The 18,373-nt window shown below is 46.8% G+C and overlaps 1 protein-coding gene across 4 annotated transcripts in view; it reads right to left on the minus strand.

Annotated features, from left to right (window-relative positions):
* The window catches only part of nrxn3a (neurexin 3a), a 118,013-nt gene extending 99,890 nt beyond the window's left edge, over nucleotides 1-18,123 (minus strand). For 3 of the 4 annotated variants that reach the window (XR_015109899.1, XM_086183501.1, XM_086183502.1), the window contains exons 1-2: nucleotides 17,922-18,122; nucleotides 7,883-9,070 (exon numbers count right to left, since the gene is read on the minus strand). Coding sequence is in view for 3 of the 4 variants with exons in the window: in XM_086183501.1 (XP_086039627.1) it covers nucleotides 7,883-8,567 (685 nt within the window). In the remaining variant the exon portion in view is untranslated. Of the gene's footprint in view, nucleotides 1-7,882; nucleotides 9,071-17,921 lie in introns of all 4 variants that reach the window. The other variant, XM_086183500.1, reaches the window with a different exon arrangement.
* Nucleotides 18,124-18,373: the final 250 nt, after the last annotated feature.

Below are 18,373 nucleotides of genomic sequence, written 5' to 3' on the forward strand. Positions count from 1 at the left end.
AAGTTCTCTGGCTGTCAGACGGTTAAATCATGAGTCCAGGGCTCAGCCCTCGCGTCCCGCCCATCCCAATTCTTCATCAGTCACATAATCTCCTGAATATGTCACATGCAAATGTGAAGGAGGGAAGAGGATTCTCATCATTCAGGGTTTGGTGGTTTTTTCCTTTCTTTACAAAAGCCCATAATACCTACAGGAGGTGAGACTGCAGGATTCTGAACAGTACCTTCCACTTCTGCTGATTCTAGTTTTCAAATTCAGAAATACTTTATTGATCTGGGTGTGTGTGTGTGGGGGGGGGGGGGGGGTACCAGAAATATACACATATACACACTGAAACTGTTTAAGATCCAAATCCAAAATGTGTACAAATATCTGCTACACCTTATAAAGGAGTACTGAATTAAACCTAGTATTATATAAACCTAGTATTAGTATTACATTTATACACATCAGAGAAGTAGATGCATCAGCCTCCAGGCGGTCAGTTCTTGCTGCAGGATTCTGAAAGAACATCTAATTGTCATCATTTTGAGTGACGGGAGGATGAGAATAGAGGGGATGTTCGGTTCTCCATCATTGTTCTCCTTTAAAATGATGAAGGTGTTATTTTGATCTGTATCAAACAAAGATGTGTTCTTAAGTCAGTCGATGATGTGGAGGCAGAGCGTCTCTGCATCGCTCTCAATCTAACGTGGTTTTTGTCTCCTAATGAATATGAAGTCTTCCTCTGAGAGTCACTGGAGGAGATTTTGTGTCGTCCCTGACGTGTGCAGGCCTGCCAAGGTTCTGTTCACCAAAGATGTTCCGTCACTGACAGAATATTTCAGTTTTAACGTTGATAAAAACTTTAAAGGCCATCAACCGTAACAAAACGAAGGTTGTTCCTTCCTCAGCAATTCATAGCAGGCAACACTCAATAATGCAGACCGAGAGGAGAAGCACCAACATTTACAGGTACACATGTTTACAGGGTACCGGGTTCAAGCCCCAGCGGTACCCTGTGGGTTTTTAACCGTCCCCTCGTCTTCCTCGGTGAGTGTAGCAGCTGTCGCCAGCTGGAGCAGACCACCGTTCTCTGGGTGACTCAAACTTATTTATTCATCGACGGACACATAATCTAGGTAAGAGTATGACTCTCTCTTTTAATTCAATACCTCAAAGGTGAGGTGAGGATAGCGAGAGGATTAGCGCTGAAAGTGGATTACTACTCCAGATGATTCACGATGTGTTGAATAGTGGGAGAATGCCGTGATTAGGAGCTTCTTCAGCTGGCGGGCGTCACCACCGCCGCTGCCGGCTCAAGCGCCCTGATTGTTCCCTCCTCACCAGGAGGGTGGAGGCAAACTCAGATCATTTCTGGTGCATTGTGGTGATGTGATCATGGCTGGAGGAGCGGCGAGGGTCGCTCACGCCGGCTGCTCAGGTTTTGATGTCAGCCACAATCAGCTGGTGGTGCAACACTGAGATCTGTGAGAGTCAAGCAACCGAGCTGCTGCCTCTGCATACACCTGAGCACACACACCTGAGCACACACACCTGTGCACACACACTTGTGCACACACACCTGTGCACACACAGATGAACCTGCTAAGAACAGCTGATCTCCTGGTTTCCACAGCAGGGAGTTGCCTTTTGTTCTTCTTCTCTGGTTCATCATGAACGCCGTCGCGAGTGCTGCCCCCCCCCCTCCTGAGAGAAGCGGTCGGTGCTGTTGAAGCAGCATCAGAGTGCAGCATCTCGGCTGATAGACAATCTTTGGCGGCCGTAGCAGCAGCATGGAGGACGGTGACGGGGTTCTGCTGGGTTCTAGCTTCACTTGGTTCCTGAACCATGTCAGAGCGCCGCTGCTGGAACGCTGAATTTATCACTGAGATGATGAGAAGTCACGGAAGTTTCCGCAGGAGGAGACGAGCATTCGTCCCTCCGTGTCGATTGTTGATGGTGGAGCTCCGCCCATTCGATGGCTGCAAATTGCCGCATCCCCTCAGGTTGTGTGTGGGGATCTGAGTCGAGGCGATAGATACTCGTGGCTAGCAGGCTCATGTCTGTAGGCCTGCGGTGGTCTGGCAGTCGCAGTGACACCACTGAACCACTAGTGGGAGTTTCTTCATGTTCCTCCAATGATGGCAGTTGAAAGGGAGCAAATAGTTTTGGAGGTCAAATGGAGAAAAGTTGGACAACAGTTTCATGTACTAAAATAATTAACTCTGACCAGAAGAGGAGATGGCGTGGAGACGAGCGCTCACATCAGCGCGAGGGCGTAGCGTACGAGGCTACGGGGACATACGCTGTGATGCAAAGCATCAGACAAACCCAACTATCTTCCTCCTGACCTGTTGTGCGTCCACACTCCAGGGCCTGAGGTTGTTCTTTCTGAAGCGGGAGCTCGCCGTGTCTCTATCGAACAAACGCTTAATAACCGTCAAGTATGCAGAATGTGACGGTCTTGGTTTTGATGGCTACGTGCGAAGGTCCTGACCAGGAACCATCAGGACCCAGATATGACAACAACGTTTTCAGAACTCGTTTGAGGTGTTTACTTTTCAAGAGAGTCAATGTGCTCAGTGGAAGATGGAAGTACCCCTCACCAACTAGAACACGCTACAGAACATTGAGCCTGACTTGGTTCTGGAGGGTAGAACGCTAACTAGTTATAGTCGAATCAAACCTGCTCACCGATGATATTATTTGGATCAGGACCTCCTGAGCTCCTAGCAAGCTGGGCTGAATTATAATCAATCCTGCACACGTCAATGAGCACACGGTTATTTCACGTATGACGGGAACATCCATGGGAGCAAACGTAACAGCTACGTCACCTGATCTGGAGCTTCTCCACCTGCAGCCTGTGACATCACCAAGGCCACTAATCAAACTCAGCTATTCTGCTTCTTCCCCGATTCTTTGGCTTCATTCATTAATCACTGATGGAGGAGAGCAACATTTACTCTGCTCTTAATCATATTGATGCATGTGAGCAGCGCCTTCTCCAGGCGTGTGGAGCGCTTCAGTAACTCCTCTCTGAGAGCTTCTGCAGTGTTCTCCTGTTGGGTTCTCTCAATAAGGTGTGAGCAGAACCAGAATCAGGGTAGGATGAGGCTTGGGTTTTAATACTGAACAAATCTGGATGCTGGTTACAGTTCATCAGTGCTGTCCAAACTTCCCCCAGTTTAGACCCTTAACTTGGATCATGACCCACTGAGATTTGAGTGACAGGTGCCGTCTAGCAGGTGAAGTAACGACGACTGCAGGAGAGACAGAGGGAGTCACCTGACACACCTGAGGTGAGTCACACACCTGCTCAGGTTCCAGCGCTGACCTGAGTGCCTCTTTAACCCTGTTATTTATCTGTACTGCTGTCCTGGCTGGGTGGTGGGGGTGGGGCCATAAATCAGCAGTGGGAGTGGCTAATATGTGCAGGCTGTAAACCAACATGAGGAGAAGTGGGCTCTCAGCCTACATGGGTCACGAGTGCCCTTGCATCACCGCCCCACTGAGTCACTCCAGCTGGGGGAGGGTGTGTGTGTGTGTGTGTGTGTGTGTGTGTGTGTGTGTGTGTGTGTGTGTGTGTGTGTGTGTGTGTGTGTGTGTGTGTGTGTGTGTTCAGAAGAGTGATATGGAGAATTTAACTGTGTTTGAATTCAATAGTCAAGTACGTTTTAAGTGAGCTGGGAAATGTTGCAATAAAGGAAATGTGCATTAGAAGTGTTTCCCTCAGCTGCTTGGACAGACAGTAGGCTTGTTTCTGTAGTCTCCATCAACAGTTTCTAACCTGATTTTTCAAAATGCAACAGAACATACTGATACTGATGCAATGCATACTCCTGTATACTCATATATACTCCTGTATACTCATATATACTCCTGTATACTCATATATACTCATGTATACTCATATATACTCCTGTTTTATCCTATATACTCATATATACTCCTGTATACTCCTGTATACTCATATATACTCCTGTATACTCCTGTATACTCATATATACTCCTGTATACTCATGTATACTCCTGTATACTCCTGTATACTCATATATACTCCTGTATACTCCTGTATACTCATGTATACTCCTGTATACTCATATATACTCCTGTATACTCCTGTATACTCATATATACTCCTGTATACTCATATATACTCCTGTATACTCCTGTTTTAACCTATATACTCCTGTATACTCATATATACTCCTGTATACTCCTGTATACTCATGTATACTCCTGTATACTCATATATACTCCTGTATACTCCTGTATACTCATATATACTCCTGTATACTCATATATACTCCTGTATACTCCTGTATACTCATATATATTCCTGTATACTCCTGTATACTCATATATACTCCTGTATACTCATATATACTCCTGTTTTATCCTATATACTCATATATACTCCTGTATACTCCTGTATACTCATGTATACTCCTGTATACTCATATATACTCCTGTATACTCCTGTATACTCATATATACTCCTGTATACTCCTGTATACTCATATATACTCCTGTATACTCCTGTATACTCATATATACTCCTGTATTCTCCTGTATACTCCTGTATACTCATATATACTCCTGTATACTCATATATACTCCTGTTTTATCCTACATACTCCTGTATACTCCTGTATACTCATGTATATTCATATATACTCCTGTATACTCCTGTTTTATCCTACATACTCCTGTATACTCCTGTTTTATCCTACATACTCCTGTATACTCCTGTATACTCATGTATACTCATGTATATTCATATATACTCCTGTATACTCCTGTTTTATCCTACATACTCCTGTATACTCCTGTATACTCATATATACTCCTGTATACTCATGTATACTCATATATACCCCTGTATACTCCTGTTTTATCCTATATACTCATGTATACTCATATATACTCCTGTATACTCATATATACTCCTGTATACTCATGTATACTCATATATACCCCTGTATACTCCTGTTTTATCCTATATACTCATGTATACTCATATATACTCCTATATACTCCTGTATACTCCTGTTTTATCCTACATACTCCTGTATACTCCTGTATACTCATGTATATTCATATATACTCCTGTATACTCCTGTTTTATCCTATATACTCATGTATACTCCTGTATACTCATGTATACTCATATATACTCCTATATACTCCTGTATACTCCTGTTTTATCCTACATACTCCTGTATACTCCTGTTTTATCCTATATACTCATGTATACTCATGTATACTCATATATACTCCTGTATACTCATATATACTCCTGTATACTCATATATACTCCTGTATACTCATGTATACTCATATATACCCCTGTCTACTCCTGTTTTATCCTAAATACTCCTGTATACTCCTGTTTTATCCAATATACTCATATATACTCCTGTATACTCATGTATACTCATATATACTCTTGTATACTCCTGTATACTCATATATACTCCTGTAATCTCCTTTATACTCATATATACTCTTGTATACACCTCTATACTCATATATACTCCTGTAATCTATTGTATACTTATATATACTCTTGTATACTCCTGTACACTCATATATACTCCTGTAATCTCCTGTATACTCATATATACTCATATATACTCCTGTATTCTCCTGTATACTCATATATACTCCTGTATTCTCCTGTATACTCATATATACTCATGTAATCTCCTGTATACTCATGTATACTCATATATACTCATGTAATCTCCTGTATACTCATATGTACTCATATATACTCCTGTATACTCATATATACTCCTGTATTCTCCTGTATACTCATATATACTCCTGTATTCTCCTGTATACTCCTGTATACTCATGTATACTCATGTAATCTCCTGTATACTCATGTATACTCATATGTACTCATATATACTCCTGTATACTCATATATACTCCTGTATTCTCCTGTATACTCATATATACTCCTGTATTCTCCTGTATTCTCCTGTATACTCATATATACTCATGTAATCTCCTGTATACTCATGTATACTCATATATACTCATGTAATCTCCTGTATACTCATGTATACTCATATATACTCCTGTATACTCATATATACTCCTGTATTCTCCTGTATACTCATATATACTCCTGTATTCTCCTGTATACTCCTGTATACTCATGTATACTCATATATACTCATGTAATCTCCTGTATACTCATGTATACTCATATATACTCATGTAATCTCCTGTATACTCATATGTACTCATATATACTCCTGTATTCTCCTGTATACTCATGTATACTCATATATACTCATGTAATCTCCTGTATACTCATATGTACTCATATATACTCCTGTATTCTCCTATGTACTCATATATACTCCTGTATTCTCCTGTATACTCATATATACTGCTGTATACTCCTGTTTACTCATGGATACTCTTGCATACAGGAGTATACTCATATATACTCGTACCTATTTACAGGGTGACCCTTCGCCACTTCCTGATTTCTCGGGTGCTTTGTTGTCATACATGACAGTGACCTGATGTCTTTGATGTCTGGACATCTGAGAGGCTAATTTGGCTGTGATGAATGAAGGAAAATAAGTGATGAGCTGCCACCACACGTCTGCACTGAAAGACACTAAAATAGAGGGACTGACACACAAACACATCTCCCAGCAGCAGCAGCACGGGGGGGGGGGGGGGCAGCACCCTCGGATTTCAAACACCTGCAGAGACAGATAAAAATCCTAATCTGTGAATTCCAGCTTCCCGGCTTTTTGTCTGTGTGGGGGGATTTTGTGTCAGCCCCAATGGGATGTAAACTCCATATTTGTCGCTTGTTTGGGGGGGGGGGCAAATATTTTAAAAACAAATGAGTATTAACCAGTTCAGTAAAAAAAAACTGCTTGTTCATGTAAGTGTTATTGATGAATTTATGTGGGGGAGATTATTGGGCATCAGAGGTTTCTGGTTTGGAACGAGTGTAAATGTGTATCGATCCAGTATAATTGACTACATGCAGTTTTTCACAAGCAGCATAGAAGTGTTGACTCCATCTGTGTGTGTGGGGACATGGGGGGGACATGGGGGGGCACACAGGGGAGAGGGGACCCACAGGCGGGGGGGGGGGGGGGGGCACACTTGCTCCGGCACAATTCTCAGCACAAAAGAATGTGATATAAAACACCTGCCACGGTGTGATTGGGTGAAGAAAAGCGGTCCGGGAAGCCCCATTCTCTCCAGAGGCATCCTTATCACTGCCTGCAGGACCCACGCCATTAACCTGCGCCTCATTGGCTAACAGCATTTAGATTAGCTTTCTGATTTTACAACTCAGTATCTCCCTCTCTCTCTCTCTCTCTCTCTCTCTCTCCCTCACTCACTCACTCACACACACACACACACACACATATATATAGAATAATAGCAATCAGTGGAGAGGCACAGCTTCACCAGGATACCTGGTGTGGTAGCGCTAACAACCCTTAAAGCAGAAGAATAAAACAACCAGATGTGACAAACAAGAATGAACGTCAAGGTCACGAGTCCGACCAGAACATTCCAGTGAGCCGGCAGACCGATTCGCACCGGACGCGTGAGATCAACTGTGAAAGAACACTCAGTGGAGCTTCTAATAGCTGTTCCGGATGATTTAGTCATTTCCCTTCGTTCTCGGCTAGTTTTAGCACGACTCCAGACCTTAAATTAGCATCTATGATTTAAATCCAATGAAGCCCAAAGGAAGAGCGAGAGCTGTGACTCAACAGGCCCAGTCAGAACCGCACATCTTAAAGGAACACACCAACTTTTTGGGAAATCCTGTGTGTTCCACAGTTGAGCTCAGCTCCTTCACCGGACTGAATGACAGAAGCAGACTGCTGGGCGTGGTTACCTTCGTTGCAGAGGCGGCCCTTGTACTCTGTTTTGGAGCAGTCGCAGACGGGCTCGCCGTCCACCACGGAGCACATGCCGCCGTTCTCACATGGGTTGTCAGTGCACCACCCTTCTGACTCCAGGGGCACCTTAAGACTTCCCAGGAACTGAGGTTGCGAGTTTCCGTATTTGAGGTCAGTAATTGTGCCCCGGAAGGGTTGCATGTTTCGCACTGTGGGCAGCGTGAGCGCGCCGCTGCGGATGTCCTGAGGCACTCCTCCCAGGAACAGGTCACTGACTATTTTCATGAACTGGCGCTGAGGCCGCACCTCATCTGCTTTGGCCTGCCCGTCCAGCGCCAGCACCGTACGCAAGTTATACCTGCTCAGAGTAGCAAAGTGCCAATTGCTGTCATCCACCCGTCTGTCAGACACAACTGTGGTTTCAGCGCAGTCGATGCTGAAGCGCAGCTGGAGGCGGCCCTCCACCACCGACAGCTGCAAAAAGTCACAGTAGCCGCCGTCGTCAAAGTACAGCAGCAGGGCCTCCGAGGCCTCTGTCTTAAACTGGAAGCTGAGATCCCCTCGGGTGCTGGCATCCCAGCGGAGGTAGCGCGCCCACTGACCCGGTGTGCCCAAGAATTCCAGTCCCACACATGTGCTGAGGAACATCTGCAGCCTGAGAGAAAAAGCGACAAGATCCATAGCTGCAAAAAATGGATTAATCCAACAAGAGTTCTGAGAGGAATTCAGTCGAGTTCTGGTTGTTTCTTTCAGGCAAATTCAGGAATCTTCGACTTTATCACAGTACGTATACAGATATATTTCCAATAAATATTTGCTATCAAAAAATATTCTTAGTTTTAAAAGGGGGTCAGGGCTGTAGCAGGAGAACAGTCGTGGTGGTGGTGGTGGTTAACAGTCTTGAGGCTGATCACATCAGTAATTGTCCCGCTAGCTGCAGGGCGGTGGTCTTTCTTTCCCTCCTGAGAGTTAAAAGAGGAATGACAGGAGGAGGAGGAGGAGGAGGAGGAGGAGGAGGAGGTGATGTCTTCTACACTTCACAACAGATGCAATCTAGGATTGTGGTGCAAAGTCCGACTGGATGGACTCCTCCGGCTATCAAGGAAAGCAGAATTTCCTCCCTCATGTTGTCCACTGGGAAATGACGCTGACAAGCGATCTGCTGGCCTGGCGATGTTCCATCACTGTCGGAGAGAGAGAGAGACAGGGGGGTTACCGGGGGTCTGTCAGCATTGATCTAACGATGACAACACACATCACCCATGTCTCGCTCGCCACAGCCGCTGATGACAGCAGACGCACAAACCTGAAGTTTCTTACGCTGCGCCCAGCTGTGGCGATGCGGCCTGCTTCAAGGAGACCATTTCCATTTCTAGTTATGTTACATGTCTAGTTTCGAAAAAACAAGTTTAAAACTCTTGTGTCATGGCAATGAAAAATACATCCAACAGTTCTGAAAAAACCCCACCAGTGATGGCCTTGTTTTAAGGAATCAAAGGTTCTAGAAATCCGGCTGAGATGTTGTCAACCTGCAGCTGCGGCTGAGGGGAGCGTTTTCAGAGGAAGAAAAGCTGATGAGGAGAAATCAACCTGTACAGGTGAGGCTCGTTCATCCTCAGCTGGAGGGGGTTGGCTCTGTTTTCTAGGGATGACGTAGTTGTGTAGGAAGTGAGAATCTCCGAGGTTTCCTCCTCCCACAGGGGTTCTTCCTCTGAATTCTGGACTACTGCCGTCCATGTGGACTAACTTACTTCTTAGTGAGCCGCGTCAGTCAGCAGGTTTACATGCGCCGCTGTGGTTATTGACCTGGATTCAGGGGGACGAGTCCATTTACTGACGTGTGTCCCCCTCTGTTCGGTCCAGGGTAAGTGACGGACTCTTAGACTGGCACGACCCGGATGAGTGAGAACCTTCACCCACAGCCGACGGACACCGAACTTTCCTCTGGGTTACAAACAGCTCGCAGCATCGACGAGCAAGAAGAAAAATGAAGCTGAAGCATCAGGATCAGACCATCGGATCACCAACCAAAGCCCGAGTCCAGGTGAGCCTGAGACCAGGTGAACCCGAGTCCAGGTGAGCCTGATACCAGGTGAGCCTGAGACCAGATGACCCGAGTCCAGGTGAGCCTGATACCAGGTGAACCCGAGTCCAGGTGAACCCGAGTCCAGGTGAGCCTGAGACCAAGTGAGCCTGAGTCCAGGTGAGCCTTCAACACACTTATGCGAAGGAAGGCGGACCCCTCAGTGCTGCCCCCTACTGATTTGTGGAGGTGAAAATGAGCCTGTTGAGTTTATTCTGTCTCAACATTTTTAGAGGAAACGCTGATTGATAAGAAACCTCTCACGTTATTTCCTGATATTCAAACATTGTTTTAGGAATTGGATTTTATCAGAATTTTTTTTTATGAAAATACAAATGAGGCCATGAGTGGATCTGAAGGACACGCTAGCGTGCTCGCCGTGTAAATGATCTACACGCTTCTCAAGCCAAACCGTCAACACTGATCAAACATCAGGAGTAGCGGCGCTGCCGTGGCGTCCTGCAGACCTCCACCACTCCACCACCAAGCAACGCTGGACATTCACAAGTGGATCTTTTCTCTCCTCAACAGCAAATCTGACAACAAAATTCTCAACAACACAGATTATGACGCTGCCTGATAGCTGCAGTACGACCGATTCTCAACGCACGCAGGATTTTGTAAGATGAACAAAGACGGTTGTGTTTCATAACAATTACTGAGCACATTTCTTAGAAAGAAGAAAATAATTTGATGTTATTTTGTGGACGTGTACTGCTGGAAGTCACCGATCTTAATTAAAAGTGGCTGTGATGCTGCTGCATTTTTCCCTCCTCCACAAAGGTTGTTTGGAGTTATCGGTCATCTGCTGGGTAAATTAGTCTCATTATTCTCGTGGCAGTGCATGACTATCAGTCAGCCAGGCAGAATGCCTTTTATCTGATGACGAGTCTGGGGAGACAGCTTTCTGCTGAATCCTGCTGAATACTGAGAGAGGCTCACGTGTTCCTGCCAGGGAGAGAACGCCACGGGCTCGCGCTAAAAAATAGGAAATTATGTAAAAAGCTGCTAACCTAGTCAGAAACCAAAGGGCAACCTGGGGTCTGTCTGTGGAATCACTTTCTACCTTCATATCTGAGGAACCATTAGGTTTACGTGCGCGGCAGTATTCCAATCATCATCCCAACTGTGCCGCATCAGTGCGTCTGCTGCGGTTTGAAGTCTCTGAGCCACTCGCTCCGTGTCAAGTACACGAAGAAGTATTTCTGACACTGTCCAAAAACCAACTCCAAAATCCAAAGCTGTCAGGTTTGAGTGACAGCAGCTGGCATGTCGCCGTGGTGTCATAGACCATGCAAACAATCCAGTCACAGACAGCTAGCGTGTTGCTAGCAGGGAAGTGACACAGCAGATAAAAACAGAAGATTGTAGCAGGATGTGACAGGCGCTGATGCTTCAGCTAACAGCTAATTAGCTCTAAAAGAGTTCAGGTGTATTTCTAGGAAGGCAGGTGAAGAGCGTTCAGGAGGAAAGTCTGTCAGGTGACATCAGGTGTCTGCCTCTGCTGATCCCCCCACCACGACCACTGATAGCAGCTGAGCTAACTAGCAGCCGGGTGTCTGGAGGAGAGGAGGGGTCTACCTGCTGGCTTCTCCCTCAGTCAACATATCACAATATTAAATACGCAAATATTTGTGATTCGACAAGATTTATGACGCTAGATGCGTGTGCATTAAACTCGTCAGGCCAGGTGTGCTACAGGTAAGCTCAGGTGAGGAGTCCTGGAATGATGCATTCTGGGAAAATCTCTTTCACTAGAAGTCTGTGAATTGCATGACAGCTGATGATGTCAGACCTCGAACAACCATGGCAGACGGCAGCAAAGGAACATTAAACATGAACAGTGTTTTGAAGACATCAGGAGCCGATATTCTACATCTGCCTGGACCAACAATTACAACATTATCATCTGCTTAGACACACAATCACATATCATTATGAATTCATTATTAATCATTATTAGTTGGATCTGACTGACGAACATATTTCCTGTCCTGTGTGTACATATATATATATATATATATATATATATATATATATATATATATATATATATATATATATATATGTACACACACACGTTTGTGCGAGTGTATATTCTCACTGTTTGTGGTGGCTGCACCAGCAAACAAAACAAAAACTCTATTTTCCATTTTTATAACCTGTAAAAGAAATCCTCAGAGGTCAGAGGTCATCAAGAACTCGCTGCTCGAGGCCTCAGCTTGATCACTGTTCTGAATGGAAACACCACAAACACTGATTCCTTAGTTTTCTCTTTGGTGGGTTCACTTTTGCTCCTCAGTAAAGCCGGAGTTGATGGTGGAATCCTGGTTCGTTCCTCCTCTCCTCCTCTCCTCCGCTGTCCTGACCCTGAAAACTAACTCTGTTATTACTGTTGAACCTCTGTGCTGATGTGGACGCCGCCATGTGGACGTCGAGCGGCAAGGAGGAAGCAGCGTGAATGTTTGCTGTCATTACTGATATGACTGAGGTTTCTCCTCGCTCCATCACAGGGTACTACTGCAGTATGGTGTAGTAGTACCCTGTAGTTCCTGGCGACATCATTCAGTGTCTTTTTCCTAAATCCTCTCCTGCCTTTTTACATCACATCACAGCTTTAAGAGGTTCTTTTATGTTTCAATTTATATTTTCTCTTTCATAGAGAACATGAATAGACTTCAACCATCTTTGATATGATTTTATGATATTTAAGAAGAGTGGAGGTGTTGTGTTTGTTAGCTCTCTGCAGCCTGTGTCTGCCCGGCGTTGGTCAAAGCTCCCCTGCATGCCAACACTACTGATTTGATTTTAGAGTTTTAACGATTTGTTCTCTGCACATTTGCTATAATCGCACAGTAAATGAAGGGTTAGTTCCCCTCAAGGGGCGTGTTTGGGGGGGGGGCTGTGACATAAACACACGCACACTCACTCTAAATGTGTTCACACTTCAACAATAGTCTTCTGATGTAGGACGGCACTCAGAGAACATCGTTGGACTCCCAGGTGACATTGACTGAAGCACTTTATCAGATTTCACTCACACACACACACACACACACACACACACTCATGCATGCATGCACACACAACAACGACTCAACATGGTAAAACACTTGTGATGTGTAAAATGGATTCCTCTTTAAAAGCATAAATACACAGGTACATAAATGTCTCTGTTTGTGTGCGTGTGCGAGCGCTTGTGTGTGTTTGTGTGTGTGTGTGTGTGCGTGTGTCCACGCGCTGGTCCTTTGTTGCAGTGTGGGGAGCATCAGGGGTTAAAAGGCTAAACGGCACGGATCATTGTTCTCAGTGAAAGGCTCTTTTGACGAAAACCACAGGGACGAGTCCGCATACACACACACTGACAAAAGGCAGCAGCACTCTGGATCCTATTAACAATCACACACACACTGGGTGGAGGGTGTGTGTGTGTGTGTGTGTGTGTGTGTGTGTGTGTGTGTGTGTGTGTGTGTGTGTGCGCGTGAGTGTGTGTGCATGTATACATGCAAATAAAAGCACCCACCAGTAAGCCCCTTGTGTTTAAATGGAGGCCACTTGCCAGTAATTTTACAGCAGGTGCCTCCATCTCACACACTCGTCAGACTAAACACACATGCACGCACACACACACACACACACACACACACACAAGCACACACACACGCACACACACAGAGTAACGCCGCCGTCCAGACGCAGAGACAAAATGTCCTCCACCGCCTGCAGATGATATCTGACAGGACGAGCAGCTGTGGAGCTTCAGCTCTTCTTCTCGTCTCCTGCTGTATTTCTGATGTTGGTACAACCCAGAATCATCTGAGCAGGACGAGGAGGAGGAGGAGGAGGAGGAGGAGAGTGATGGCAGACGGGAGGACGAGTGGAGAGAGGCGGAGAGACAGAGCGAGGGAGGGACGTTCCACCTCATCCACTCCCACTCATGCGTCTCATCACCACCCCTCACGTTGCAACCATCCTAAAAGTCAAAGACAACCAGGCGGCTTTTACCTCCATTTTAGCTTGATAGAGATCTGGAAGCGGTGAGGAAGACGGAGGTGAGGAGGAAATGAAGGACGCCCCCACCTGTGCAGCATCACACAAAATGGCTGTTCCACTCAAACCCGTGAAGGCTCGTCAGCAGCACTGCCAACACTGGACGGCCTCCGCGCAGCTGGTGTTCTCTACTGCCGTCACACGCGCCCTGCACGCAGGATCAGCCAGCCAACGGAAACGTGTTCAGACTCAGATTCTTAACGGCGGCAACCAGTTCAACTAATCCCAGAAGAAGCCAGTCAAACCAGAGCCTGGTGGCTGGAAGAGGAGCAGCCGTTAGAGGGCCGAGAGGCACTGAGCTAGTGAGGAGACATGTGACATACATGTGGTTCATGAGGGGTGTGTGAGTGTGTGTGTGTGTGTGTGTGTGAGAGTGTGTGTGAGTTCACTGAACATGCTACTCACTTGTGTTTTTGAGCATCGGTGCCAAACAAATATAAATGTGTTTATTTCTGTGTATTCAGCGATGCAGGGGTGTGGAACCTACCACCGTACTTTACTGTATCTTAACAATTATTAATTATAATTGAAAAAAACTCCATAAATCACGTTTGGCCGAAAGTGCCATGAAAATACAGAGACGAGTGTAAACAAACACCAATGCAAGAAATGAAGATCAGAAAACTGACAAGAACAAGAAGCAGAAGATTTGGATTCTTAGAACAGAACAGGAGGAACCACCAACCCTCAGAGAACAACCCAGACAGAAGGTCTGGATATCAGAAGGTTCACAGCTCAGTGACGACTCCACTGGCGTTGTTCTCTACGTCCAACCAGGAGAGTTAGAAAACCAGGCAGCTTCCAGGACCTTCCACCGAGCAGAACAGCAAGTTTCTGTCCCTGGTCTCCCTCCTCCTCCTCTCCCTCTTCCTCCTACTCTCCCTCCTCCTCCTCTCCCTCTCCCTCTTCCTCCTCCTCCTCCTCTCCCTCTTCCTCCTACTCTCCCTCCTCCTCCTCTCCCTCTTCCTCCTCCTCCTCCTCTCCCTCCTCCCAGCAAATGAAGAAGATCACGCGAGAATTCATCTCTGATTTACTACACGCCTGCCTGGGCGCAGCCACACGCCAGAAACCTCAACATTACATGATTAATCTCTGGCCAGAAATACCAGACGTCACCGTCACAGCACCGATCGATAATCAATAACTGAATGAGCAGAATCAGGCTGATTAGTTTGTTAGCATGGCTCTGATATTCATGTACTTGCTGTTGTTGATGTTCACGTCTGCTGCTCTTAATGACACGTGAAGACAAATAAATGAGTGAAGGAAGAGATGAAGGGCGTGTGTGTGTGTGTGTGTGTGTGTGTGTGTGTATTCTAGTGAGTGCAGCGTGGGCACCATGTTATTATCCAGCTACTCTGCAGGCAGGACACGCCTTCTCTGGGCTCTGTGGTTCTGCTGCAGCACCCTTCACGGCATTACATCACCCAGTTAGAGAGCAACCCACCAACGCCTGCACACACACACACACACACACACACACACACACACACACACACACACACACAAAGTCAGGCCTTACAACAATTCCTGTGCTGACAACATCATATGTTACACACACTCACACTCACACCTTGCCAATGTACGGTTCACAATCCCCCAACACACACCATGAATTGATCACTCACACACCTTCAAATGATCACACACACACACACACACACACACCTTTAAGTGATCACACACACACACAAATGTTACACGTGATCACGAATAATCAGGGCCTGGACACACACACACACACACACACACACACACACACACACACACACACACACACCTTTAAATGATTGCACACACGCCTTAAAATGGTCTCTCTCTCACACACACACACACACACACACACACACACACACACACACACCTTTAAATGATTGCACACACGCCTTAAAATGGTCTCTCTCTCACACACACACACACACACACACACACACACACACACACACACACACAGCGGTTTATATAACGTCACACTCCTCGTGTGTGACTTCTTTCTTCGTCTTTCTTTTCTCCGCTTCTGCTTCAACCAGCCGCGGGTTTCCTGCCTGACTGATGCGGGATCGACCCGCACCGCGGACTCACAGGTAGAAAATGTTTGCGGTCCAGAAATGTCACGAGCACGACTCCAGATTAAAAAAAAAAGAGAAATAAAATCAAAATAAAAGAATAAATTAATACAGCGGCGCGCGGGTCCAGGAGGAATTCACCACAATCCTGCGTAACATCAGACGGTTGTTACCTTGAGAGCCCTTGGGGGGGGGGGGGGGGGGGGGGCAGTCCTCCCCCCAAACTCAACAAACCAACACGAAGAACAAAGGAGACGAAATGACACCGTCGGGACGCGTCACCATCAATAACAACAACGACAAAATGATTAGGCTGTTATTATTATCATTATTATTATTATCATGATTATTATTATCATGATTATTATTCTATTATCAATATTATTATTCTATTATAATTATTGTTATATTTAGTATTAATATTATTACTATAATATCATATAATCTATTATAATTGTGATACTTTTGTTATCATAATCAAATGATCATTTTTATTATTATAATTACCACATTATTATTATCATTATTATTATTTTCAAATGATAATTGTTATATTATTATTGTTGTTGTTATCATTTTTGTTATTATTATTATTGTTGTTGTTATCATTTTTGTTATTATTATTATTATTGTTGTTGTTGCTGTTCGGTGAGGAGGCACAGCAGCAAAAAACGCGTGAGAGGCGGTTTTCCTGTCCTGGCGGGTCCGGGGCCTCCGGGTCCCGGTCGTCACTAGTCTGATCTGATCGGTTCATCTTCAGCTCTGCAGTTTTTCCTCACGAGGCTCCACAGCAGAAGACGCGGGTTGCGGGACCTGCGGGCCTTTGCGGGAGAAAGAGCCGCATCCCGCGGGGTCACGCCCATCGCGAGCCCGTTTAGGTACAGAAAAAATCCTGATCAGGAATTCCCGCCAAACAAACAGCCAGAACCGACCGGTCCCGCTGCCGGTTCCGACCGGACTGATGCAGACCAGCGCGAGCTGGACTTACTTGATCCCCGTCGAGTCCTGATTGTCGCGCGCCGGGTTGGCGGCACCCGGAGGAGCGGCGCGTGCGGCGGAGGCCCGGTGGCGCCGCTGCTGCGGGAGGCCTCACGCTCCTCATCAGACCCGCCGGCTGGAGCCCGGACCCAGAACACAGGCTCCGCCGGTCCAGGACGATCAGCTGCGTTGAGAACCGGACTGTTCGGCGCCGGTTCCGGTCCACCCGCCAGAAAGATCTGAGATGAGGGTTTTTTTTTTTAAAGGAAATTAATGTGACGATAAAAACGATCAGAGACGGAGACCAGAAAAGATGCTGGTCCTGCGCGCGCGCGCGTTTAACAGAAGGTCGCGTGTGTCTCACTGCATCCGAGGAAAAAGGAAGAACATCAAAATATGCATCTATATTTATTTAAGGTGTGTGTGTGTGTGTGTGTGTGTGTGTGTGTGTGTGTGTGTGTGTGTGTGTGATATGCGCAGAGGGATGCGCGCGGCATTTGTTTGACATCTTCAACGTGAGCTGCAGAGGCGGACAACGCGCGGACATCGAACACCTTTGCGCGTGCTCGTCGTGCGTCGGTGGCGGCAGGTGAGGAGCTGCGGCTCTTCAGGGCGCGAGGGCCGCCGCCAGTGGAATCTGATGAAACCCGAGCGGATCTTTCATGTAGTAAACACGCTCGCGCCCCCCCCCCCCCCCCCCCCCCCCACACACACACACACATCAGAACAACCTGGAAAAGTGGCCTGAACCTGTGCGGAGCCGCGCGCCACCTGTGCGTCAGGAGCGGCTCCAGGCGCGGCGCCTCCGTCTCTCAACTTCTCCCAGCACCAAGTGGAGCAGAAGGCGAAGCCACTGACCTGAGACCCGCCGGAACCGCGATGGTGAGGCCGCTGCGTCCTCCAGCCGGGGCTCCGGCAGCTGCGGGTCGTCCGGCCGGTGCTGGTGCGGCACCCGGCGCTGCTGCGGCTTCAGCGGTGCTCGCAGGTGCGTCCTCCGCGGTGCTTCACGCGCACAGAAGCCGCCGTTGGCTCGCTCCGACTCGCAGCGGCAGCGTGAGAGGCGCACGGACGCGCACACGCGCAGCGCTCGGGTCCGCCCTCCGCGCCGCGCCCGCACGCGCCATTTAAAGGCGCACAGAGGCCGACGGACGTCGCCCGCGCGTGCGGAGGAACGTGCCAGAGAGGCTGCGCGTTCACGTCAGCGACTCCTGAACTTTGGTTTGTGATGAAGTCGAGTCCCCTCAGACAAATACTGCACCGGCTACTCACAACTACTACAGTTGTACACGAAGACTACTGCGTGAGCGCAC

This window comes from Aulostomus chinensis, chromosome 17 (genome assembly GCF_037954235.1).
Source record: "Aulostomus chinensis isolate RoL2024-O1b breed Wild chromosome 17, RoL_Achi_v1.0, whole genome shotgun sequence".
Taxonomy (NCBI): domain Eukaryota; kingdom Metazoa; phylum Chordata; class Actinopteri; order Syngnathiformes; family Aulostomidae; genus Aulostomus; species Aulostomus chinensis.